Below are 25,746 nucleotides of genomic sequence, written 5' to 3' on the forward strand. Positions count from 1 at the left end.
CTAAGACCCCAGTTTTGATTACAACTTCCTCTGAATTACCATGTGAGAAGCCAATACTCTACTGGGCCTTGTCACGGGATAGTCACTACTAGAAGGCACCACAGAGGTATCCAAGGCAAATGCCTCATTTTACCAATGAATCTTAGGCCCAGACCAGAGACAACACATGAACAAGTTTATACAGCAAACTAGTGGCCCTTTGGAATTTGTAGCTGTTACCTCTGGTCCTTCTCCTGCAGTTTTGAAGGACTCTGCCCTGTAGACACATGGTACACCTAGTACTTTTTTTTTTTTTTGTGGTACGCGGGCCTCTCACTGCTGTGGCCTCTCCCGTTGTGGAGCACAGGCTCCGGACGCGCAGGCTCAGCGGCCATGGCTCACGGGCCCAGCCGCTCCGCAGCACGTGGGATCTTCCCAGACTGGGGCACGAACCCATGTCCCCTGCATCGGCAGGCGGACTCTCAACCGCTGCGCCACCAGGGAAGCCCCCTAGTACATTTTTAAACAGAGGTAGAATCAGACCATAAACATTCATTGACTTTTCGATCCAAACTGGGTAGCGTGGTGACTTAGTATCGGTATTATTCTTGGCACATACTTGAGCCAGTGGAAAGACCTTATTCTGGACCAGCATGTGTTTTTTTTTTTGCGGTACGTGGGCCTCTCACTGTTGTGGCCTCTTCCGTTGCAGAGCACAGGCTCCGGACACGCAGGCTCAGCGTACATGACTCACGGGCCCAGCCGCTCTGCGGCATGTGGGATATTCCCAGGCCGGGGCACGAACCCATGTCCCCTGCATCGGCAGGCAGACTCTCAACCACTGAGCCACCAGGGAAGCCCCAGCATGTGTTTTTATGTCTCAGGAGAACTCCTTGCTGTTGGGATGACTCAGATGTTTGTTTTACATGAAGATTACCAAACACCTCTTGCTACTTTTGAAAACAGTGAATAAAATGAATAGTTACTCATTGCCTTGCTTACTGCCCTCTGTCACTATTTCTGTTGGCTTGGTATGCCGGTAGCCATCCAAACAGCTAGGTTCCAATTTGGCTGTATGCTGATGAAAGGGTTCCCCTCAAATCCACCATCAACATGGACAGAGAGAGACCCATGGGCATTTTTATCTACACTAAGTGGGTCATACGCTTTGGGCAAATTCTTCATGACTAGCAGAGCCCTCTGTGGGTTTTGGTTAACCAGTAGTCCTGCAGTGATCCAAGAGGTGGATATTATAGGACCACAGCTCTTTAGCTGTTTTTTCTTTTGCAAATTTATTTCCAACTTTCATTACTCAGGGTCATTTACATAAATCAATGAGAAGAAATTTTTGATGAATCAAAAACAAGCCATATAGTCCTCTGGTCTCAGGTACTACAGAGACCTCAGTAAACAGAATGGAACATTTGGAATGTGGTTTACTGTTCCTCTAAGCCAAGGGTCAGCAAACTTTTTCTGTAAAGGTCAGATAGTAAATATCTTATGCTCTGTGGTCCATTTGGTGGGCTATGAGTTTCTGACTCCTGCTCTAGGCTCTAGTTAGTTAGAAAAAGAAGACCAAAGGATGGAGTATTTGAATTGGCTACCCAGTTACTTGAATGTAGTCTTTAAAAACTTGAGCTTTAGAGTTGGACAGATGTAGGTTTAGTTCTGTGGTTCTGCTGCTTAGTGGGTAAGTTTAGGCATGTTAGTTTCCTTGTCTATAAAATGGGGACAATAATAGTCTCCCCTAAAGACTCATGAGGATCAAGCAAAGGAAGTCACTTGCCACAGGGCTGGTATCTCTAAATGATAGTAGTATAACTAGCACTTTTACTGACAACCAAGACCAATGAATAAGAGGGACTATTCAGTAGCATGCAGTTGAGGAACTGACCTATCTGGTTACCTTCAAAGGGAATGAGGTGGGGAATGCCAAGAAAACTCTTTTCATCATCATCTTCTAAGGGGGAAAATCTGAGACTGGATCACATTGGCTTTACATTGTTGCTAGGAGCCTAGTGCTAACTCATGATAGACTGTCATCCTTTCTCCACAAAATGAGTCCTTACATCATTCAGAGGAAAGTGCAAAACAATAATCCCTTTCTTCTACACACACACACACACACACACACATACACACACATACTCACTCTACCTGGAACAATTCAAGGACAGGTCTGTGATGCAGTCATTCAAGGAATATCTAAGAATGTATTCTCATCTGGAAGTTCCAGGTTCTTGCAGCCAACATACTGTGGTGAAAAAAGATTGGGTTTTGAATGAACACAGATCAGCCTGTCATTTCCCGCTCTGCCCTTTCCTAGCTATTTTACAGCAGGCAAGTTACTTAATCTTGCTCCCTCAATTGTACAACAACTTACAATCACTTCTCACACTATACACATTGTCTGTCTTAAAAGATGCTGCAAATAATTGCTGCCCAGCCGGACCATACAGGCTGGAATCCAAATGACCAAATCTGCACACCCTGCCCTTTATTGCAGACTTGTAACGAGAAAAGGCTGAAGTGATTGTCAGGATTTTAGCACACGCTGAGTCATTACTCTAGAAGGTTTTAATCCTGCAGCCATGGTATCAAGGAGACCTGCTGAGAAGACAATGTGAAGCCTACTCCACCCTCTGTGGCCTGCTAGCCTGACATTGATTGTACCTCCTCCATTGGCTCTATCTGCTCTCAGGACACTTGCTTTTCTGTTTTCACAATTGTCCCCTGAGAACCTTTGCTCAAAGTTGTAAGTCATGTGACATCTTTAGTAACAACATGATTCACTCTAAACCATGCTCTACCTGCTTTGTAGCCTGGCCAATAAATATTCATTCCTTGACTGGGGATTTTATTTCAGCACACAGGGAAAGCCTCCATCTATTCAGTGATGAAACTAAATGGGACAAGGCCTGCTAACTTAACAGGAGCCAGGCAGGTGTGCAGATGAAATCAGGAGGTAGTTTACTCTCCTGTTAACATTTTTTTCAGGCAAAACAGCAGTGCAAGCATGATGACAAGTGGTATTTCATATTTGGCCTTCATGTCAGGGAGCAATAGGGACTGGTGGGGACTGTGGCAGACTGGAAAATCTGTGTCTGTCTAAAGGACAATCACTTCTCAGTTCTAGGTGATTGCCACCACTCAGGAATTAAGTCTGAGGATAGCTAGATTTTTCCAGTACTTTAAGAGATGGGAGAAATCTGGATTTTGATGTGAAATCTACTAGCTTTTACATTTTGTTAAATAATTCAAATTAAAAAAACAGTAACAACAACTGTGTGTTACTCTTGCATTTATAAGCACTTACATAAACTGAAAGGGAGAACTGGTGGGGAAAAAATGAAGTTGGGAGTGGGGGAAGATGGTCATGTGGACTAACACCTCAAAAATTGTATACAGCCTTTCTTGTAACACACTCCAAGTGGAAAAGCTTGCCTATTTCATTCAAGTTTTGTCACGTTCCTTAGACATTACTTACTAAGGCAGGAAAGTGGTCAAACACCTTTAGTACTTTTCAATAACAAGGTCAAAACGAAGAGCATTGATGTTTAGTTAAGAAAATTTTAAATGATTAACAACTTATTGGCAGTTATCACTGCAAATTAAGAGGTTTTTAGAATTAATTCCCAACTTGTTATCGTTAATAGTGTTAAGGTTACTGCTGACTGAACTTAACAGTAAAGAAAAGGAACACTTGCCTAAAGGAGTGAATGGGTTCTGTGACTTCTCTCCATTATTTTTAGTGTAAAAATATATGAATATTTTCTTAGTGGCTGAGAAAGAGACCTCTTTGGGAGGACTTGACATGCTGTGTAGGCCTGGGGAAGAGACACACTCCAAGGAGCATGCTGGAGGAAAAACAGCTGGGCAGCTGTTGGACAGTCCGTCAGGCTCGTGTTTTGCTCAATGGACTATGGAAATTGAGAGTGAGAAATTTGGGGGAGTCTGAGGAGGAAGAACAAAGATGCTTCCCGTGAACTTTTATTATGTGTTTGCTGGGTGGTGTGTGATGTAAAACCTCGTCCCCTTCTCCCCATACAGTAGTGATTACCGTGTATTGGATTGTGGAGTTGCATCTGTTTTCAAGTAAGGGACAGTGGGCTGACTGTGAGCACCTAGATGGGGCGGGTAGAGGAAGGAGGCAAAATCACCCATGGCAAGAAAGCCTGCCACTTCTGTGTTAACCCAAAGCCCTAGGGTGTCCTGGAGTCCAGGACACTGATATCAAGGAACACTGCAGAACTCACCCAATCTCTACTGATCTTGGAGAGACAGCAGTGAGCGGTGGCTTGAAGTACGATCTTAGTTTTCTGCCCAGGAATTGGACCAGGGCAGCCTGGATGAAAACCAGGAATCCTAGCTGCTAGTCCACCAGAGTCTAGAGGCTGGAAGCAAAATTCCCCTGGTCCTTGCCCCCATTGAAAAATGCATTTCTCAAGGAGGCAAAAACTGTAAAAACAGGTACAAAGTTTATTGTTAGAGACACAGCACAAGTGGAAGATCACACAGGGAAACAGTTTGTTTAGTTAAGGCAGAAGGCAAGCAGAGATACACACCAGGAGAGAAAGGGTGTGGGCGTCCTCCCTAATGAGGAGGAGTGCAGTAAAGAGGCGTTTAAGTCATTTATATCGGGTCTTTGTTTACCTTTGGCTAATTACCCGGTTTCTTTTTCCACACCTGACCCGCCCTAGGGCCCTCCCCAACATGCATGCGCAACTTTTTTCCAAGATGGATTCCAGCCCAGAGGCCTATGGGGGACTTGACATCACCTATTATGGGGTGGCACCCCCTCCTTTTTGACCCCCAAGGAACCTTTCTGCACATGTGCAGTGTCTCCCTTGCCCCAGGATGGGAAATATGTGACCTCTTGATCTTTTACTCAGACAGGGACTAGCCCCTCTCTGTCCCTGCCTTAACTAATCTTAAAGTGTCCACAGGAGGCAAAGTCCAGCTATTTACCCTGTTCTTGTTGTTATTTCCATCTCGAAGTGCAGACAGGAGGCTGGTCGTAAATATCTAGCCTGGAGCCCACTTGCCTCCTGCCTCAGGAAATGTAAACAGGAGACTAGTTGTAAATGTCCAGCCTAGAGCCCATCTCTTTCCTGCCCCAAGAAATGTGAATAGGAGGCCAGTTGTAAATGCCTAGCCTGAAGCCCATCTATCTCCTGCCTCACTATTACCATATTTTATCCTAGCACTTAATTTGATCGACTGGTTTTCACTGAACACCTCGGGTGCCTGGCATTGTACATGCCATTATATGGTGGATACAAGGATTGACAAGACATGATCCTTGTTTTGATGTCACGATTTAAGAGCCAACCAGATAAGGCCTTGACACAGAAAGAAACCACACTCAAATAAATGAAAGATTTTACAAGTTGAACAAGATTGAGCCTTTCTTCCCAAGCACCTGGGATGAAGGACTTTCACCTCAGTTACTGTGGAGTGAAGTGGTGTTGGTGGTCCAACATACCAGACCACTTCCAGGGGTGTCAGGGAGAGTTGCTGCTGGAATGCATAAAAAGTCAAGGTATGATCACCTGTGCTAATTAGAAGCCCTGGTTGCTTTTGGCAAGGTCATCAGACATTAATTTGAGCTTCTGGTCAACTTCAAGGCTAAGGAGTTTTGTACATCCTTTCCTTGTGCTTTGTTTAGGCTCCTTTCCAAATCTGTATCCATAGGAGGGGCCTCTTGTTCAGTGCCTGAGTTGGGAAGGCTTCTGCCACTTACCAAAGTTACCTCCTAGATCCTACAGACTTGGGTCCCCCTTGTACCTGTACCTTAACAAAGTCTTAATGAACACCTAATGAGTATTGGGTCCAGGGGTAGATACAGGCCCTTCCCTTGCAGAGTTTGAAGTCTAGTGGGGAAGACATTCAGACATCAAGGAGACAATCTGAATGTGATGAAATGTGAAGTGCAGGATATTACAGGCATGAAAAGTAGGTTGGGGGCTCAAGATAGGATTACTCAAAGAAACAACATCAGTGTCAATTAAGATTTCAGGTTCTAATGTAAGAAATAATGCAGTCCTAGAACGCCATGAACTATGACTGGCTCTTAAAAAGGGGGAAATGGATCATGAAAAAGGATGTAGTCCACTTGTGGGCTGTGCCATGTTTACATAGAGCACTGTGAACCAATCTGTCTCAATAAGCTACCAGTTTGAGAAATGCACATTCTTCTCTTAAGAAGGAATTTTCCTGGTGAGAGGATTACCCGTCTGTGGTGATCGAATGACTCAGTTTATCACTTGTGAAATAAACATATAAAACTAGTTAAGAGGAGATTGGGCCATCAATCTGGTGGAATTAGCAGGGACTGAATAGTTGACTGATCAAGAGCCACATATTTAGCGGCTTATTAGAAGGAACCAAAGTAAGAAAAAAATGCAAGTCATCTGGGAGGCCCTGAAATGCTTCCTTGGGCTTTATTGTTAAGCTAAAGCAATAAAACAGCCAGTTACTTTTACCAGCAAAAGAGGCTTACCCGAGAGCAGTGAAGAATTGCAATTTGGAACATGCAACTATGGTGAAACATGTGCAAGTCTGGTAAAGCAAAGGAGAGGAAGACTCTTCTATGGAGGAGAAGGGGAAGTTGGGAGGGGCTGTTATAAACAAAAAAAGTCCATTGGAGGAAACTGGGAGTTCAAAATCTAGAGGCTTTTCATTGGCTGAGTTGTGACAGTCTCTCACTGGCTGAAATGTTGCCAGGCAAGCAGAAATTCTTCTTCCTCCTGCTCAGGTTAGTAAAGTAGGGTCTCTCCCTGCTGGGGATGCAAAGTATGTCTCTTCCTGTTGGTCTGTGCATGAGAGCTCTCCCTTCTGGTCCTCTGACTCCATTGTAGTGGGGTTTCCCTTCATTAATTTTTACAGGTGATGGGAGCCATTTAGAAGCATGATGTTGACCAGCCTTTGAAACAGATTAGTGGTTCAGCAAAGATGTTGCTTTAGCCTGTGCTTATCTAGAGCTTCCCTCAAAGCTGGAAGAAGGAAGGAAGGGTGGGGTCGAAGAATTCTGCCTACATCTCAGTAAGGGAGGCTGAGAAGCAAGTGTTCGAGCATACTGCCTCTCTGGACAGAACTCTAGAAGGAGAGGCGTGGATATTGATAAAAACTCTCAGTATCTGCCACCTTGCCTCTTAGGCTTATTATAAACATCAAATAAGATACTTAGCCTGGGATCTGGTACTACATTAGCTTTCTATTGTTGCTGTAACAAATTGAGACAAATTGAGTGTTTTAAGGCAGCACAGATTTATTTGTTATAATTCTGCAGATCAGAAACAAAAATGGGTCTCACTGGGCTAAAATCAAGGTGTCAGCAGGTCTGTGTCCCTTTCTGAAGGCTCTAAAGAAGAGTTTGTTTCTTTGCTCTTGCTAGCTTCCAGAAGCTGTCCACGCATTCCTCGGCTCATGGCCCCTTCCTCCATCTTCAAAGCCAGCAATGTTGGACTGAGTCTTTCTCATGTTGCCATTTCTCTAGTTCTCTCTCTCTCACCTGCCTTCTACTTTTAAGAATCCTGGTGAGGGCTTCCCTGGTGGCGCAGTGGTTGAGAGCCCACCTGCCGATGCAGGGGACACGGGTTCGTGCCCCGGTCCGGGAAGATCCCACATGCCGCGGAGCGGCTGGGCCCGTGAGCCATGGCCGCTGAGCCTGCGCGTCCGGAGCCTGTGCTCCGCAATGGGAGAGGCCACAACAGTGAGAGGCCCGCGTACAGAAAAAAAATAAATAAATAAATAAAATAAAATAAAAAAAGAATCCTGGTGATTTTATTGGTCCCACTTGAATAATCCAGAATAAACTCTCCATCTCAAGTTCAGTTCATTAGCAACCTTATTTCCCTTTGGCCACAGGTTCTGGGGATTAGGACATGGGCATTTTTGGGGAGTGGGCATTATTCTGTATCCGTATTATTATGCTAGTACACAATAAAAAGTCAATCAATGGTCCTTATTTATTACCAGTACTCTTAGTAACTTCTTTCTCAAGTGTGAAGTTACCTACTGGCCTTCATTCTTCAAATGCAGGACTGAAGCCTCAGCTCTGGTAGATTTTAGAAAGCCTTCCCTTGACTGGCTCAGGGGGGCAGGGACGTGGCCAGACCCCACCTGGAGGGTTGTGTCCGGTCTAGGAGGAACACTGTAATGGGATGTAAACGGTTTGAGGTGCTGCAACCAGGATGGTGAGGAATTTGAGCAAGAGAAAAATCTGGGCAGAGAGGAGAGCTTCCTTCATGTGCCTGGAAAGCTGGTGGGTGGAGGAGGAATTAGGCTTCACGTATTACAAGTGTGTTGTGATTAAGAGTGTGCACCTTGCACAGGTAGAGCTGGGTTCACATCCCAACTCAGACACTCACCAGCTGCCTGGCTTTGGGCAAATGAGCTCCTCTCTGATCTCCAGTTTTTCATCTATAAAGAAGGAATAATAATAGTATCTACCTTGTGAAAGTGTTTCGAGTGGTCAATGAGATAGTGCATGTGAAGTGTCTAGTACATTGCCTGGTGCTAACTACTATTATTATTAACTGGCTCCACAGGGTAGAAAAATAACCAGTGGGTGGAAGCTACAGGGAAACAGATTTAGGCTCATGGTAAAGGAAGAGCTTTGTAATAGTCAAAGCTGTCCAATGGCAAGGTGATGAGACAAGTGAAGTCAAAAGCTCTCCTTCAATGCACCTGTTTGGGTGTTGAGTAGACATCCGCGCATGGACTGACGACACCGAAGTCAGCTGGGTACTTTCTAAAAAGTTGGGAGGTCTAGGACCCACCTGATGTGCTGAACTGGGATATTGAGGGATGGGGCTTAGAGATCTGTGGGGGTTTTTTAATTAATTAATTTATTTTTATATTTATTTTTTGGCTGTGTTGGGTCTTCGTTTCTGTGCGAGGGCTTTCTCTAGTTGCGGCAAGCGGGGGCCACTCCTCATCGCGCTGCGCGGGCCTCTCACTATCGCGGCCTCTCTTGCTGCGGAGCACAGGCTCCAGACGCGCAGGCTCAGTAGTTGTGGCTCAAGGGCTTAGTTGCTCCGCGGCATGTGGGATCTTCCCAGACCAGGGCCCAAACCCGTGTCCCCTGCATTGGCAGGCAGACTCTCAACCACTGCGCCACCAGGGAAGCCCTGGTTTTTTAAATGGACTTAATTTTTTAAGAAAATTTATAGAAAGTTTAAAAGTTAATGTTTTTAGAAACTTTACAGTTTTAGGTTCACAGCAAACTAGAGCAGCTGGTACAGAGAGTTCCCATTGACCCCCTTTTCCCGCATGTGGACATCTTTCCCCACTAACAATACCCCCCCACCGCAGTGGTACGTTTGTTACAATTGACAAACCTACACTGACACGTCATTGTCATCCAAAGTCCATAGTTTATATTAGGGGTCACTCTTGGTGTTGTACATTCTATGGGTTTAGAGGAATGTACAATGACATGTATCTGCCATTATAGTATCATATAGATACTGGTTTTACTGACCCCCAGAACTCCTCTATGCTCTGTGTTTTCATCCCTACCCCTGGCAAACACTGATCTTTTTACTGCTTGCCTAGTTTGCCTTTTCCAGACTGTCATATAGTTGGAATCATACAGCAAGTAGCCTTTTCAAACTGGCTTCTTTCACTGAGTTATATGCATTTAAGTTTCCTCCGTGTCTTTCATGGCTTGTTAGCTCATTTCTTTTCTATTAGCACTGAATAATACTGTATTATCTGAATATACCACAGTTTATTTATCCATTCACATAATGAAGGACATCACGGTTGCTCCCAAGTTTTGGCAATTATGAATAGAGCTGCTCTAAGCATCCGTGTGTAGGTTTTTGTATTTTGGAGATCAAAAGTAATCCAGAGACAGATTTGGGGCCTCCAGACCAGATAATCAGGACAAACCAGATAATTTGTCTGAGGTTGAGATTGAGGTTGAGGGAAGACTGAAAGCTTCCCTGGTTCTGAAATTCTAGAATTCCATGAGGATTGTGTGTAGTTCCTGCATCAGGCTTTGGTTTGGACTAGGCATTAGCCTTCTCTCTGGACTTTTCTCCCCCAAACCAAAATCGTTCTCTTGGTCAAAGGATCAGTGTCAATGTTTGTGGTTAGCACAAAGTTGTCTAATATAAAGGGCAATTTTTCTAGTTCCAGAGACAGAGAGTAGGCTGACCTGTTCTTCCAAGTTCAAGACTGCCTGGGTTCAAATCCAGACTCCACTACCCACTAACTGTGACATTGGGCAAATCTTTTAACCATCCTGTGCCTCAGTTTCCCCTTCAGTAAAGGTTGCTAATAATATATTTACCTCCTGAGATTATCGTGGGTATTAAATGAGTTCATACACATAAAACGTTTAGAAAAAGCATGTCTAACTGCCTGGTACAAAGTAAGCTTTGCGTGAACGTTACTTGTTATCATTATTGTCATCATCACCATTTTTATCCTTATTATTACAAGTTACCAGACATGTGAGTGCCTCTGAAGTGAAGAGTCCTTCCTGGTGAAGAAGTGGGGGAGCTGCAGTGACCCCTGGAGGCATCTCACACCAGCCTGTGCTTCCTGCACGCTGTGGCTGCCTGAGGGGAGGAGCCACTTCAGTGGATGCCAGTCCGCTCAGTGGTCACCTGAGGCCGCAGCGGGGCGTGGGCATCCAGGAGCATGGATTGTCCAAGACGGGCCAACAAGGTGATGGCTTTCCAGAGCTCACGATGCCTTTTCCTTCCCCTAGGGGCGCACTCCTCTCTCTGTTGTCCTTCTCCAGGAGCTAGGATCACACGTCCCATAAGTTGCTAGTGCCTGGGCAGAGACAGAAGTTTTGTTGTGTCTGTCACTCTGCAAACATCCCTAGCAAGGATGTAGCCAAAGGACCCTGGACTCAAAGGCAGAGCGCAGCACAGGTTTAATTCTAGCTGCTTGACCACCTGGTTCAAGTTCCAGTTCTGCTGCTTCTGAACTTGGGCGAGCTTCAGAATCTCCATTTCTTTTTTTTTTTTTTTTTTAACATCTTTATTGGAGTATAATTGCTTTACAATGGTGTGTTAGTTTCAGAATCTCCATTTCTAAGATGGACTAATTCTTTTCCTCTCAGGGGTGTCATGAGGAAATAAGTCAATGGGTGTGAAAATATTTTGTGAACCATGCATATTTTAAGTTATTATTAACTTATGTGTTTAAAGATCAACAGATGAAATGTTGGTTATTATTTATAATTTAAAAGATGAACACACAGAGTGAAGTAAGTCAGAAAGAGAAAAACAAATACCATATGCTAACACATATATATGGAATGTAAAAAAAAAAGGGTTCTGAAGAACCTAGGGGCAGGACAGGAATAAAGACGCAGACGTAGAGAATGGACTTGAGGACACGGGGAGGGGGAAGGGTAAGCTGGGATGAAGTGAGAGAGTGGCATGGACATATATACACTACCAAATGTAAAATAGATAGCTAGTGGGAAGCAGCCGCATAGCACAGGGAGATCAGCTCAGTGCTTTGTGTCCACCTAGAGGAGTGAGATAGGGAGGGTGGGAGGGAGATGTAAGAGGGAGGAGATATGGGAATGTATGTATATGTATAGCTGATTCACTTTGTTATATAGCAGAAACTAACACACCATTGTAAAGCAATTATACTTCAATAAAGATGTTAAAAAAATAAAACAAAAGAGGAACACAAAGGGACGAGCCTTCAGGGAATCTTCTTTTGGAAGATAAACTGTGTGTGAGAGTACTTTGCAGTTATGGGCATGGAAAAGCAGAGGCAGATAAAGACCAGGAATTTTTTTTTTTTGGCCTGTGAGACCACTCTCTTGTAACCTGGGCTACCCAGAAGCCCCACTGCTTTTGTCTCACCTGAAGGAGACCTTTACATGTTCCCCAAATATAAGGTGTTTTTTGGGTCAAATTAGTACCTGTTCTTTTGTTGGCAAATCCACCGCCATTGGAATCAGCCATTTGGGGTCCAAGCTAGAAATATAATATATATTTACTTCTAACACCATAATTTATTTAGTTTGCTTGTTTATTCTTAAAGTCTTTATTCAAGTCTAAGGTGCACACAAAAAAGCACATAGATCTTAAGTAACTAGCTTGATTAATTTTCAAAAATTGAACACATATGTGAATATAGCCTCCAAATTAAAAAAGAAAGTAAAAAGAAAAATAAATTGCTAGCCTCAAGAAACACTGTTGAGGCCACAGAGTTTTGAACTCAGTGACTTCAGAACGTAGCAAAGTTCACATCCAGTGTCCTGACCTCCCCTATTTTTTTTTTTTTTTTTGCGGTACGCGGGCCTCTCACTGTTGTGGCCTCTAACGTTGCGGAGCACAGGCTCCGGACGTGCAGGCTCAGCAGCCATGGCTCACGGGCCCAGCCGCTCCGCGGCGGCATGTGGGATCTTCCCGGACCAGGGCACGAACCCGCGTGCCCCGCATCGGCAGGCGGACTCTCAACCACTGTGCCACCAGGGAAGCCCTCTCTTCCCTCTTTTTATTTGGCTTCTGGATGTGGTTCTGGTCAGGACCTGTGTCGAGAAGTTTTCCCCAGCAAGTCTTGTTCTTCAGGATAGATCTGAGAAGCTCCTTCACACTGGGATGTCAGTGAATGCTTTTCCCTGGATTTCTGGCTTTAATCTGGTCTCCTACGGGGATACAAAGGAACAGGTCTCTCGAGAAGGAATTTCAAGGCCTCTGGGAGCCAGAAGCGGGTGACTTTGAAGAGCAATAGGGAAACCTTAAAGAAGTCCTGAAGCATCACCCCACAGTGTGGCCTTTTGAACGCCAGCCCTGGGAGAACTGACCATTTACACGGTCACGGTGGTGACTTGCCTTCTTGCTTGGAACTAACACTGTGTTTCGTGCTTGTCTGCTTGGTCTAAACGGAGAGAAAAGGCCCACAGACAGACTGCTCTGCTCACGAAGAGAGAGAGGACTGCACTGAAGAAAAGCAATTGTAGGGTGTGACCAAAACGCCCCGAAAGTCTCAGCTACTGGACGCCTCACCCAGTTTCTGCTGGTGCCTGAAGGCCCTGCAGCTAATTAAGCCACTTAGTCAACATTCCAGCCACTCCCCTGTCTGGGGGACTGATTGGGAAGGCTCAGTCTGGGAAGCTTCTGGGGCTAGAGAAAGAAATTCTCAGGCCTCAGGGCCAAATCCAGAGCTCTGTTAATCAAGGGAGCACCTCAAAATCAGAATCCCATTGGGAAGGGAATAAAATGCCCAGGCTCTTTGGTTGAAAGATCACATTTTGGAGAATCCAAATTTAGGGATGTTGATCTTGGCAATTGAGTCCTAAGGCGTCTTCCTGTGTCCTCATCAGTTTCCCCTGAAGGCCTCGCTAGCTGAGCCCAGATTGGTTCATGGCTCCACCCTCCCCCGAGAATGCTGGAAGCAGTGGAGCCACCACGTTTGGGCAGGGCAGCTGGATCAAAACCACCAGCAGGGAAGGGCCAGCCCTGGGTGGTGCTGACCCACCACTTCCTGCCACCCACTGGTTTTTCTAATGCAGGTGTTTGTGCTTTTGCTTTCTTCTCTCTTCTTCTCAGATTTACTAGTCTTTGAGAATACTACCCTCTAGAACTGTGTCACACAGAACTTGTGACTAGAACGTTTTTTATCTAGTCACCCATTCATTCATTCATTCATTTATGGTTTTTTTTGCAATACGCGGGCCCCTCACTGTTGTGGCCTCTCCCGTCATGGAGCACAGGCTCCAGACGCGCAGGTTCAGTGGCCATGGCTTACGGGCCCAGCTGCTCTGCAGCATGTGGGATCCTCCTGGACCGGGGCATGAACCCGTGTCCCCTGCATCGGCAGGCGGACTCTCAACCACTGCGCCACCAGGGAAGCCCCCATTTATGTTTTTAAATATACAATAATTGAGCATCTACTATATGCCAGAAACCATGCTGAGTGTGGGGAAGACAGTCAAGTAAGTCAAGATCTTGCCTTCAAAGAGTTTATATTCTAGGGCTTCCTTGGTGGCGCCGTGGTTGTGAATCTGCCTGCTAATGCAGGGGACACGGGTTCGAGCCCTGGTCTGGGAGGATCCTACATGCCGCGGAGCAACTAGGCCCGTGAGCCACAACTACTGAGCCTGCACGTCTGGAGCCTGTACTCCGCAACAAGAGAGGCCACGATAGTGAGAGGCCCGTGCACCACGATGAAGAATGGCCCCCTCTTGCCACAACTAGAGAAAGCCCTCACACAGAAACGAAGACCCAACACAGCAAAAATAAATTAATTAATTAATAAACTCCTACCCACAACATCTTCTTTAAAAAAAAAAAAGGAAAAACAAGAAAGAAATTCACTAATCAAATAATAGAACTATTATTCTAAAAAATAAAAAGAGTTTATATTCTAGTGGGGAAACAGACAATTAAATTGTGATAAATACCTTGAGAGAGGTAAGCACAGGTAAGCCCGGGTAACCTGCAGGAGGAGCATCCAAAAAGCAAATTTGGGAGTCAACAAAGACTTCCCGAGGGCAGTCACACTTGAATTGAGTTTTGAAGAAGAAATAGAAATTAGTCTATGAAGGCTGGGTTGGAGGGTAGGGTGGGGAGGACATCTTAGCCGGAAGAGACGGTTTGCCTCGAGGCAAACTGATTGGGGCCAAGTTCCATGTGGCTCAAACCCAGAGTGCATGCATGCCCCATGAATCTCCTCCAGTTTATTGAAGTTATGTGAAGTTTTCAAATGTATTTTCATGCTGTTCCATGAACCAGAGGGGGTGGCAGTTACTTCAGAATTGACATGCCTCTGGGGACTGGGCTGGCCAGTGTGCTCCTAGGCCATGGCTCAATCTTTATTTTTAGAAAGGGTTCCCAATTTGGGAAGATCAAACACCCCCATCCCAGTTTGTCTCTTGGGCCTGGAGTTTTACTGTTCCTTGGTGTCTTATTTCTGTTTTGGGTGGTGAGCCTTTCTGGAAATGGGCAATTCCACTGGGTCAAGGCCGACTTAAGTCTCTACCCTGGGGAGGACTTCACAAAAGTCCAAAGGTCTTATACTTGAGACTGTACTCCTGATGCTCTTTGAGAGGTAGTCTAGGCCATTCCACAGTGTGGAAGCCTACAGCAGTGGGAACTTCCCAGGCTCCCACCCACTTGGACCCCGTTCTGAGACTTTCTTTTTGTAAAAAGCACAAATACCATTTGTTGCTAAAGTGACTTATTAAAACTCAACAGTAGCTAAGCTATCTGAATGGTCATTTTGCACCATTTTGGGCATTTAAGACAAAGAAAGAAAACTAAAATTGAATATCAATTATATGTTAGATGCTGTTGGTGCTTTCATAAGTATTATCTTATTAAAGGCTCTATAATGACCCAGTGAGTTGAATGTTATTGTCCAAGAGATTAAATGAATGCCTTGTCCCAGCCACAGCTGGAAAAGGTAGATTTTAACCAAGAATCCGATGGCCACATTATTATGTAATTTCATTCCACTGAGGTGCTTCTCTCAGCTGCTAATCAGAGCCAGTGTTTTGACTTATGGTTCTCGGCAGAGTGAGTGCTATTTTACTTATTGCTTCATGGTTTTGTCTCCTCTTCTTCCTTCTCTCCTACTACTTCTTGTGTGAGAACATCCACAGTCCCACCTGACTTTCTATTTGCGATTCATGTCATTAGCGAGTTTGAGCCCCTTGGCCTGGGAAGTGATATGGAGAAAGGACTCCTTTCCCTCAATTTTTCATCTTGAATGTTCCTGTGAGTGCATCCTGTCCAGTTCCATGGGAGTTGACTATGAATGAGATAGGTGGACTCTCAGTGATTCAATGGTGGATTTGGCTATTGGCTGGTCCCAATGCCAGTTCACCTGTTTGACTATATTCCCACGGCATTGACCTGCCCACCTTAGAAGTCTAGACTGAGAATTGGTCAAGCGTGGATGGGGGATTAAGATGATGCCTGTGTCTGAATTGTATACTGAAGTTGACCCAAACTCAGCTTTAGTAGCACTAGAAAAACATGTTTATGTAGCAGAGATAGGAAAGGTAAAAATGGAGATAAAGACATAAAGAAATGGTTGTCACTGTTATTATTGGTTTGTCTCTTATCTCTAAGTCACCCATGATCTCTAAGCTCATTCAGTGCTGGATAGAATAGAAAGGAGGCTGCATCTCTGGAACTGAAGGCTATTAATAACCACCTCCCACCCCAGGAGAATTAGAGAATCACAGAATTTTAGAATGTTCAAGAATTTCTAATCCAGCCCTCTTATTTTACAGATTAAGAGCCTGGGACCTCAAATATAAAAATCTGCCAAAACTGATACCTAAACCCCATTGGTATTTCATATTCAGAGTGTGTTTTTATCATTTCATAGTGCTTTACTCTTCTTTCTGATTATGGTCAAGTAACTTTACATTAATCTTATATTATTTCTGACACAGCCAGTTAGCAGCAGCCCTGGAGTTAGAACCCAGACCTCCTGACTTCCCATCTCATGTTATCTACTAGGTCCAATCCCGTCATAATTTGGAATAATTGTAAACTATGCTGTTTAGCCAGACCTTCCGATATTCAAGAAGAAGCTTAAGATGTATCATTTGTGAAGTCTGGTGTTCACTGGCAGGACCTTTCCAGAAAGCATTTAGGTGATCTAGGAAATGGACACAGTGAACAGAAGGGACTGAGGAGATTTTGGAGGCTGTGAACCTCTAGGTTTCATTCATTCTCAAGATCGATGAGGACACAGTATCTGTCAGAGAGATTCTGACTTCTTGGTCAGTGAGCATCCTTAACATGGTTAAACCAGGTCTTACAGGATCTAGCATGGGTGAAGGGACTGGTTGTTGGAAATTCCCAGCTGTTTTAGAGTTCCAGTCCCTTTCCCTGTGGGTGTGACATTCTTTAGGGAACCAGGGAATTCCCAGATATTCCCAGTCACAACTGTAATCACTGTTTTGTGGTGCTCAGAGCTGACAGCACTGGTATTTCTGGCATTCTTTTTCAAATACCTTGACCACCTTGGGGGAAAGCCCCATCAACAAACACTATTTTTGCTCTTGAGGGTCTGACCTAGTGTCCCCCATTAGGGCCATTTCTGGACGTTGTCTCTTCTGTGCCTCTGAGGTCTTTAGACTTGGGTAGCAGAGGGTCAGATGGGTGATACCCATCTCAGACCTCACATCCTCCAGGAAAAAACACACCGGTTGCTTTTAGGTTCCTTGGGGAACATTCTGTTGTCACCTCATTGAACCAGAGAAGGAGGAAAAAGAATTGGTGCCAGAGAAGTTGACACAGAAGTGTGCAGGCAGGAAACCCGAATCCAACACCACATCTAATGAGCCTATTATTAGAGGCTCTTGGCAGACCAAGGGAATGAAAATGCAAATGCAAATGAAAAGCAGGTCCTGAGAACTGTTTAAAATTTAGCACCATCCCCATTATATGTTCCCTTTGGAGTCACAGAGGATGTTTTGCATGATAAGCTGAGCTTGCCTTTGAAACAGGACTCACGTGGATTTGTGTGAGAAAGATCGGGGCAGTGACTGCAAAATTAACAGCTGTTTAAACAGTTTAGTGGAGAAACTAAGGCTGAAGGAAATTATAGGCTCATTGTTCAAGTTTAAATTATACAAACAGCTCTCCCATCGCATGGCCTTACTTTGCTGGGCAATGGAGAGAGATGTGGCCTAATTGGCTTATACTGTATTAAAGAATTACATTGCTAAATCTTCCATCCAGAAGGCATCTGAGTAGAAATAGAGGTGGTGAAAAGTGTGGGGAGAGCATCAGGCTTGATGGATTTGGTATAACCAAGCCATGCCTGGGCTTTCAAAATCCTTATTTCTTGGTTCTGTCTGCAGGGCCACAAGTTGTAGGGAGGGAACATTAATGAGGGAATAAGTGTGCACATTTGAAATAACTTATTGTCTTTATACAGTGGACCTACCCAGATCAGGCCTTGCCCTTTCTGTTCATTGCCAAAGAAGTAAATCTACAGGCTGTCGTGACCTCAGGCCTCCTCCTGTGTCCAACTCACCTTTCTCTGATATCCATTTCTTTTGCTTGGAACTGGGACAGTCATTGAACTTCCACCATATTCATGATGGTAATGGGATGCAGCATTACTGCCTTGACTTTTTTGTTTTTTTTGTTTTTGTTTTTGCGGTACACGGGCCTCTCACTGTTGTGGCCTCTCCCGTTGCGGAGCACAGGCTCTGGACGCGCAGGCTCAACGGCCATGGCTCACGGGCCCAGCCGCTCTGAGGCATGTGGGATCTTCCCAGACCGGGGCACGAACCCATGTCCCCCGCATCGGCAGGTGGACTCTCAACCACTGCGCCACCAGGGAAGCCCTGACTTGACTTTTATTTGAATCAGTGCCTGTGCTAAAAACCAATGCGTGGACACCAAGATTGGCAACTGGTGGGAGCTTCGGGCTCTAGTTTGGACCAACAGATTTCCAAATTGTGTGTATGCCCATTTATTTGCTAAGCTCTACAAACTGCATAAGTAATTTAGGAGACCCCTTATTCCTCCAGGTTTCTGTTCAAATGTCTCCTTATCACGAAGCCTCCTTCCCTGACCACTTGATGCAAAATAACTCTGCCTTCTTCCCACCTGTCACCCACTTCCTAGCACATTATCTCCACTTGAAATATATTTATTCATTTATTTGTTATCCCACTAAAATGTACAGCCTGTGAGAGCAAGGGCTTTGTCTATTTTGTCTATCGTGATATTTTATCACCTAGAATAGCATGGGGCCCGTAATATATGCCCAATGGGAATTTGTGGAACAGATCCAGGATGGTATGAGGGGTGCTAGGTGGTATGCTGCCAGGCTACTGTAGAAGAGCCTGGTTCCCAGGAGAAAGCACAGTGCCCTGTATAGCTGCTCTCCAATTCTTAATTTCTTTGAGCAAACGTTTATCAAGTGCTTGGGACCAGGTGTTAAAGATCCCATTCCTGCTCTCAGGGTTCAAATATTGGTAGAGGATGTAGACATTTAAATTAAATCCATCCTTTAAGATCCAGCTCTGGTATCAGCCCCTCCCAGGGGCCTTTCTTGAACAGTCTTCTTCTTCCCCAAAGCTAGGTTAGGCACCATTCTTACCATGTCCCATAACATCCTGTACAGGACCTTATCATGGCCCATATGTAAAGCAGACAAGTACCATGCAACATGCTTTGTGTTTCCCCTTAAGAGCTCCTTAAGCACGAGGATTACACCTTACTCATCACTGACTATAGTGTCAGACACAGAGTCCTCAGTAAATACCAGTTATCCTTGTTATCGCTGCTGTTACTATGTGCATTCAGTAACCAGCATTCACATAGCTGTGGATGTGTGTAATCTCATTTGAAAAACTATATCTGTTCTAGGGATGTAATGAAAGTTGTTAAAAGAGTCAATCCTAAGAGTTCTCATCACAAGGAAAAAAATGTTTTCTATTTCTTTAATTTTGTACATACATTAGATGGTGGATGTTTTCTAAACTTACCGTGATAATCACTTCATGTTGTATGTAAATCAAATTATAATGCCGATCTCCCTGTGCTATGCGGCTGCTTCCCACTAGTGTCCACCTAGAGGGGTGGGATAGGGAGAGTGGGAGGGAGACGCAAGAGGGAGGAGATATGGGGATGTATGTATATGTATAGCTGATTCACTTTGTCATACAGCAGAAACTGACACACCATTGTAAAGCCATTATACTCCAATAAAGATGTTAAAAAATTATCATACTGCTTACCTTAAACTTATTCAGTGCTGTGTGTCAATTATATCTCAATAAAACTGGAAGAAAAAAACCCCAGAATTATAGGAAGAAATAAAGAGCATTGGAAATGGTGAATATAAAATAAAGTAAAAACAAAAACAAAACTATATCTGTTCTTCTGAAGATATATAAGGCTTAGAAGCAGCTCTGTATTATGCTATACAATATTATTTTATGTTATGTTCTATAATATTCTCCATTTCAAGCTCTCCTTGTGTTCTGGGGGATGCAGGGATCACTTAGACTCGTCTAGGATCTTTATAAAGAGTTCTCAGGGGACTCCCTGCATCCCCAGAGGCCAGCCAAGGCTCTGATGTACTTTAATAATGATTTTCTATGTGCAGAGGTTAGGAGCTCCTCTGAGCTTGGAGCACCTGTTTAATTTCAAGAGGGCAAGTCACAGGCATTCTCTCAGTACTTGTGGGTTCATGACATTTTGATGCTGCCACTTTGATGTGGCTGTTTTGATTCAGGGCTTCAGGGACATTTTGTCATGGCTTAAAAGACAAATCATTAAACATACAGCGATTTTGTGCAACTAAGAAGTGTGGCCAGTAGGCATCCGACCACACTGCTGGATCGGGTGTGTACGTTAACCTAATATTTGTGTGTTTTCACTTGGACACGGCTGTCTTGATGCTTGACACTTTCATTACATCATGTGGATCCTGCCAGAATGTCTGGTTTAAATACTTGTGAGTCTCACTGAAATACCAACCACGTGCCTGATTCTAACTTGGGTGGCAGGAGGGCTTCAAATGAAGCAGAAGGCAGGGGATTACGCTCTCAAGGAGCTCATAGAGTTTTTGCCAAGGGCTGGCTAACGAATGCATTCACCATTTCTGAACACGTACGGCCCCCATTCTCCGTTGGCAGTTTCCTGGTTTATAGCTTCAGATTACTGGCTGGAGAAGTGTTTAAAAAATATAAGGAGATCCTAATGCAAGCATAGAAATATGATCTATCCATGTTAAAAAGATAGTTTTGATCATTTTCCCTGCTGTGCTGTAAAAAGAACTTTTCCGTCTGTTTCACTTGGTGATGGGAGGAAGTGGTACTTACTGCTCACGGGTCAGAAAGCCCCCGTCTGCTTGCTGTGAGCTTCATGCCCTATTTTCTTCTTTAGACTGTCTGAGCGATCATTAACACACACGTATGCCAGATAGAGATTGCCCCCAGACTAACTAGATGAGTAGAATATTAGGCCATTAAGGGAAGACTAAGAAGCTTATATTTTTGACTAATGTTATCATCTGGGCGTTCTACCAGACCATGTCACATTATTCCTAATTTTAAAATATTCTGTTATTTATTTATTTATAATTTTTATTTTTTATTGAAGTATAGTTGATTTACAATGTTGTGTTAGTTTCAGGTGCACAGCAAAGTGATTCAGTTATACATATACATATATCCATTCTTTTTCAGATTCTTTTCCCATATAGGTCATTACGGACTATTGAGAAGAGTTCCCTGTGCTATACAGTAGGTCTTTGTTGATTATCTATTTTATATATAGTAGTGTGTATATATTAACCCCAAACTCCTAATTTATCCCTCCCCCCCACCTTTCCCCTTTGGTAATCATAAATTTGCTTTCTAAATCTGTGAATCTGTTTCTGTGTTGTAAATAAGTTCATTTGTATCATTTTATTTTGGAAGCAAGTATATTAGGCAGCCTGTTATGAAAAAGTAAGTCTTGTGTTGGGTCCCTGGTCTTGACTCTGAGACTCTGGAAGCTAAGCTTGGTGTCTTGAAAGAATGATGGTGCAACTGGGTGGGTCCCTGAACTTAAATGTCACGCTTGTCGTGAATGTTCCCTGGAGAAAGGAACCACTTGTGTTGGCTGCCATGCCAGGCCCCCAACATACATTATCATGTTTAACTTCCACAAGGTAGGCCTCGAGCCCTTCTTTCTATAAACCACACAGCTAGCAAGTGATAGAGTCATGATTTGAACCCAGGCTCTCTGTTTCCAAAACCCACACCATTTCCATTATAACCGGTGATTCCAAACCACTAACCTGAAGAGTTCTGTTGGTTCCAAAGGAAGATCTCCCCAGTCTGTGGTGAGAATATCTGGGTAAAGCTGACACCTGCCTATCTGGGAATGTATTGTCATTTATTCAGAGACTGTGACTTGTCTTTCTAGGTGTTAAAGATCTTTTTTTGTTTGTTACATGATGGTGGTTGTAAATGGCAGCTAACAAAAACATCCTAAGACATCAAAGTGAAAAATTGGCCTCCTTATGTTGGCCCCCAAGCTTAAATTTAAAATCTTATTGGCCTGGGAAATGACATAGCTGGGAAAAAAAAAAAAAAAACAGGCAGTATACTCATTATCCTGGCAAGGGCTCCATTGGCAGAGTCTTAGCATAGCTTGGGTTCACATCGGGTTTTTCTGGAAGAGGGCTGGGGTGCCTCTGCGGGTGAAGGTGATCACATGCTTCTTAAAGCCATACTTCTTTGACACTGGGTAGCGTGACTATTGGCAGCTTAGAGGAGTCCTGACAATACAAGTGACCTTTTAAAAACCACAATGGAATGATTTTTTTTAAACTAGATAAACCATCTTTTCCAAAAGAGAGGTAAAACTTGGACTACTAGCATTTATGACTTTTCTGTGTCCAGAATGGGGAAGGCTTGAGCTCAGAGGCATTTAATTTGGCAGTGACTTAGGCTGTGACGCTCCTGACCTTAGATTATTCAAAAGCCATCTTCTTGCTGTTGATACAAGAATGAAAGAGCTCAGGTTTTTTTTTTTTTTTTTTTTTTTTTTTTTTTTTTTTTTTTTTGCGTTATGTGGGCCTCTCACTGTTGTGGCCTCTCCCGTTGCGGAGCACAGGCTCCGGACGCACAGGCCCAGCGGCCATGGCTCACGGGCCCAGCCGCTCCGCGGCACGTGGGATCTTCCCAGACCGGGGCACGAACCCGTGTCCCCTGCATCGGCAGGCGGACTCTCAACCACTGCGCCACCAGGGAAGCCCAGAGCTCAGGTTTTGAAGCCAAGCATATATGGAGTTTGACTATCCATTCCTTTTAGCCTGTGACCCTGGGCAAGTTACTTTCTGTAAAACAGGGCAGAGGTACTTGCCTCAGACAGTTACCATGGTGGGCAACTCTTGGAAAAACCTTCCACTGCCTATGTGATGCCTTTTCTCTGATGATCCAAGATAATAGGGATAAAAGCACTTGGCGTGTTGACGTTCGGTGTGTCCTAGTAACCTGCTTATAGGCAAACTGGAATGCAGGGTGCCCTGAGTTGCCCTGGTTTTACTTTCCTGCCCATGGTTCCAGATTCCCAACTGTGCCTGGGGAAGGCTGTTTCGCCTCCTACAACCCGAGACCCTCAAACTGCAGAGATGCCCAGCAGACTCTAAGCACTGCCTCCCCTTCTGTTTTAGTGCCAACAACATGCCCAAGCAGGTGGAAGTACGGATGCACGACAGCCACCTCAGCTCGGAGGAACTGAAGCCCCGACATCTGGGGCTGCGCTTGTGTGACAAGCTGGGGAAGAACCTCCTGCTCACGCTGACCGTGTTCGGTAGGTGACAGGCCTGCCCCACCCTGCCCTCTTCCCCTGGTCTCTCCTGGCTAAGTGTGGAAGCTGGTTCTGGAAGTCAGCCCTCCCCCTGGGAAGCAAGCCACACGCTCTACCTAACTCTGCCTTTACCCAGGCACGGCTGCCTCAGTGATACCATCTTCCCTGCCACCTGCCCTAGCCATGTTTGCCTCCTTGGGATTCTTGTGGTTCTCAGATGTCAGTATGCGTGTACATTTCTCATGGGTATGTCAGCATGCAGATTCCCAGGCCCTACTCACAGAGACTCTGGGCCACTTGGAGTGAGACCTAGGAATCTTCATCTTAACAAACCTCCTAGGTGATTCCAAAGCAGATGATCAGTATACCACATTTAGAGAAGTACCTGTGTCCAGATAAAGGCAACAGTTGCCCTAAACCCCACTAACAGGGCTCCCAAGGTCTAACCTTCTTCAAGCACCTCATTAACTTAGATTCAGTTAGCACATTAGCTAACGAGGTCCGTGTGGAAGAGGCTTGTCCCAAAGCCTTGATCCACTCCAGCTCCACCTCAAAAGACTTACTCCCCTGCCTCTGGCCTCACCCAAGCTCTGGTTGTCCTTTCGTGTGACTGTTGATACAGACTTGGCCTTGGGTTTTCAACCAGGATTGATGGAAAATGGGGAAAATTGCAGTTTCTTATAGTGACAACCACATCTTTTCCTTTCTCAACCCCCCTCCTTTTTCTTCAACTCTTATGAGGCTATACAATGAAGCAATGAAGAGCCATCTATACACACACACACACACACACACACCCGTCGTCCATTGCTTCTCCTTCGAGTCAGTCATCTTGGATGTCGGTGGACTAGAGTCAGGACTGGGAACTTGCCCCCCAGCTCAGTTCACTTAATAGAAGAAGACCACAGGCGTGGTAGGGTTTTCCAAGGGTTACCTTCCACAGAAGCAAATTTCATTCATCATAGGTTTTGAAGAAGTGTGTTTTTCACATGTGGAAGAAACAAAGGTAAGGCTTTTGGCCATGTTGCTCCCTTTGCATATCTGGAGTTAACACCATAGCCACATACCTAGTACCTCCCTCCCCGCCTTACACCAGCCATGCTATGACCCCACTTGTGGTCTCCAGAAGGTAGTTTATGTTGGCCACCAGTTTGGAGAGATCCAAGGTTTTCTTGTAGAAGCCCTGCATATGCATAGTGAAAGGCTCCTGCTAGCATCTCTGCCCAAATTGTTTCCTCCCAAATTATATATTTTTAGACACCCCCCTTGACCTCCCCTAAGACCAGCAAGTCTCAAGATTATGTACAAGGACATAGAAGTCAAAGACAAAACTTCTTGAGGATAAGCCATGGGGAAATTATCGGAAGTCAAAGAAAATAGAAGAATAAAGAAAACACCCCATCTTGGTCACTTAAATGTTCCTTTTATCTGGGATTCAGTTCAAAAGGGAAGAAAAACATTAAACACCATGGAATGTGGCCAGCCTAGGCTGCGAAGAGAAGCAATATCTGGTGCTGTGGATTATTTCTGCTGACAATCTGTGACTCTGCAAGTGGATGATATCCTCAAAGAAGTCAGAGTCAAGTTGCCAGGTTATATTTCTCACAAAGCCTTGAGAAGGCTCTTCTTGTCTCTTCCACTGCTGCCTTTTAGAATAGTTGGAGATACAAAGTATTTTCTCATGAGTCATCAAAATCAACTTCACTTTCCTAATGGTATTTTTGTTATGTGTTAGTCATCATCTGATGATGAAGAAGTATGAGGAAGGTCAATGTCACTGAACTACATCCCTAGAGCTATTCATTTGATGAGGGCAAAAGCTAAATTCATATATTCCCCCCTTTCTTATAGGTGTCATCCTGGGGGCAGTATGTGGAGGGCTTCTTCGCTTGGCATCTCCTATCCACCCTGATGTGGTTATGTTAATAGCCTTCCCAGGGGATATACTCATGAGGATGCTAAAAATGCTCATTCTGCCTCTAATCATCTCCAGTTTAATCACAGGTAAGACCACCTCTCTGGCACTGAGCCAAAGCAGGTCATACTCCCACTCCAGCTTTTGGATTGACCATAGATTCTCAATTTGGTTGAATCAATGAATGTGATCATCTGTGTCATTTCACTGCAGAGCCTTGGTTTTTCCTGTCTCTAAAATTGGGATAAGCAACCCTAAAAAAAAAGAGTTTGCCATCTATTGGTTGGTCCATCTGTCTGTCTAGCAACAAAAGATAAAAAGGAAATAGGCTCACATTAAAAGTGATCATATCTAGTGATTTTAATTTTTAATGTATACCTTTCTCATTTCCCAAATTGTATTTGTTCAGAAACTGACAAATAAAGGTAACAAATAGAAAAAGAAATTTTCTCTTTACTACTTAATTGGGTGTAGAGGGAAGTGGGTATTAAAAATAAATGAGATACTAGATATGAAACCCTTCGAGGTTTTCAGAAGAAAGGTACCCTTAATGTATAGGTCATGTTCACTTGTCTT

General features: G+C 44.3%; 1 protein-coding gene across 1 annotated transcript in view; it reads left to right on the top strand.

Annotated features, from left to right (window-relative positions):
* Positions 1–25,746, top strand: part of SLC1A2 (solute carrier family 1 member 2) — a gene marked incomplete at its 3' end in the record, with an annotated part of 141,513 nt that overhangs the window by 71,145 nt on the left and 44,622 nt on the right. Inside the window, exons 2-3 of the mRNA XM_079708546.1 lie at positions 23,119–23,258; positions 25,107–25,259. Coding sequence (XP_079564672.1) covers positions 23,129–23,258; positions 25,107–25,259 — 283 coding nt within the window. The 5' untranslated portion in view covers positions 23,119–23,128. The remainder of the gene's footprint in view (positions 1–23,118; positions 23,259–25,106; positions 25,260–25,746) is intronic.

This window comes from Hyperoodon ampullatus (genome assembly GCF_949752795.1).
Source record: "Hyperoodon ampullatus genome assembly, chromosome: 7".
Classification (NCBI taxonomy): Eukaryota; Metazoa; Chordata; class Mammalia; order Artiodactyla; family Ziphiidae; genus Hyperoodon; species Hyperoodon ampullatus.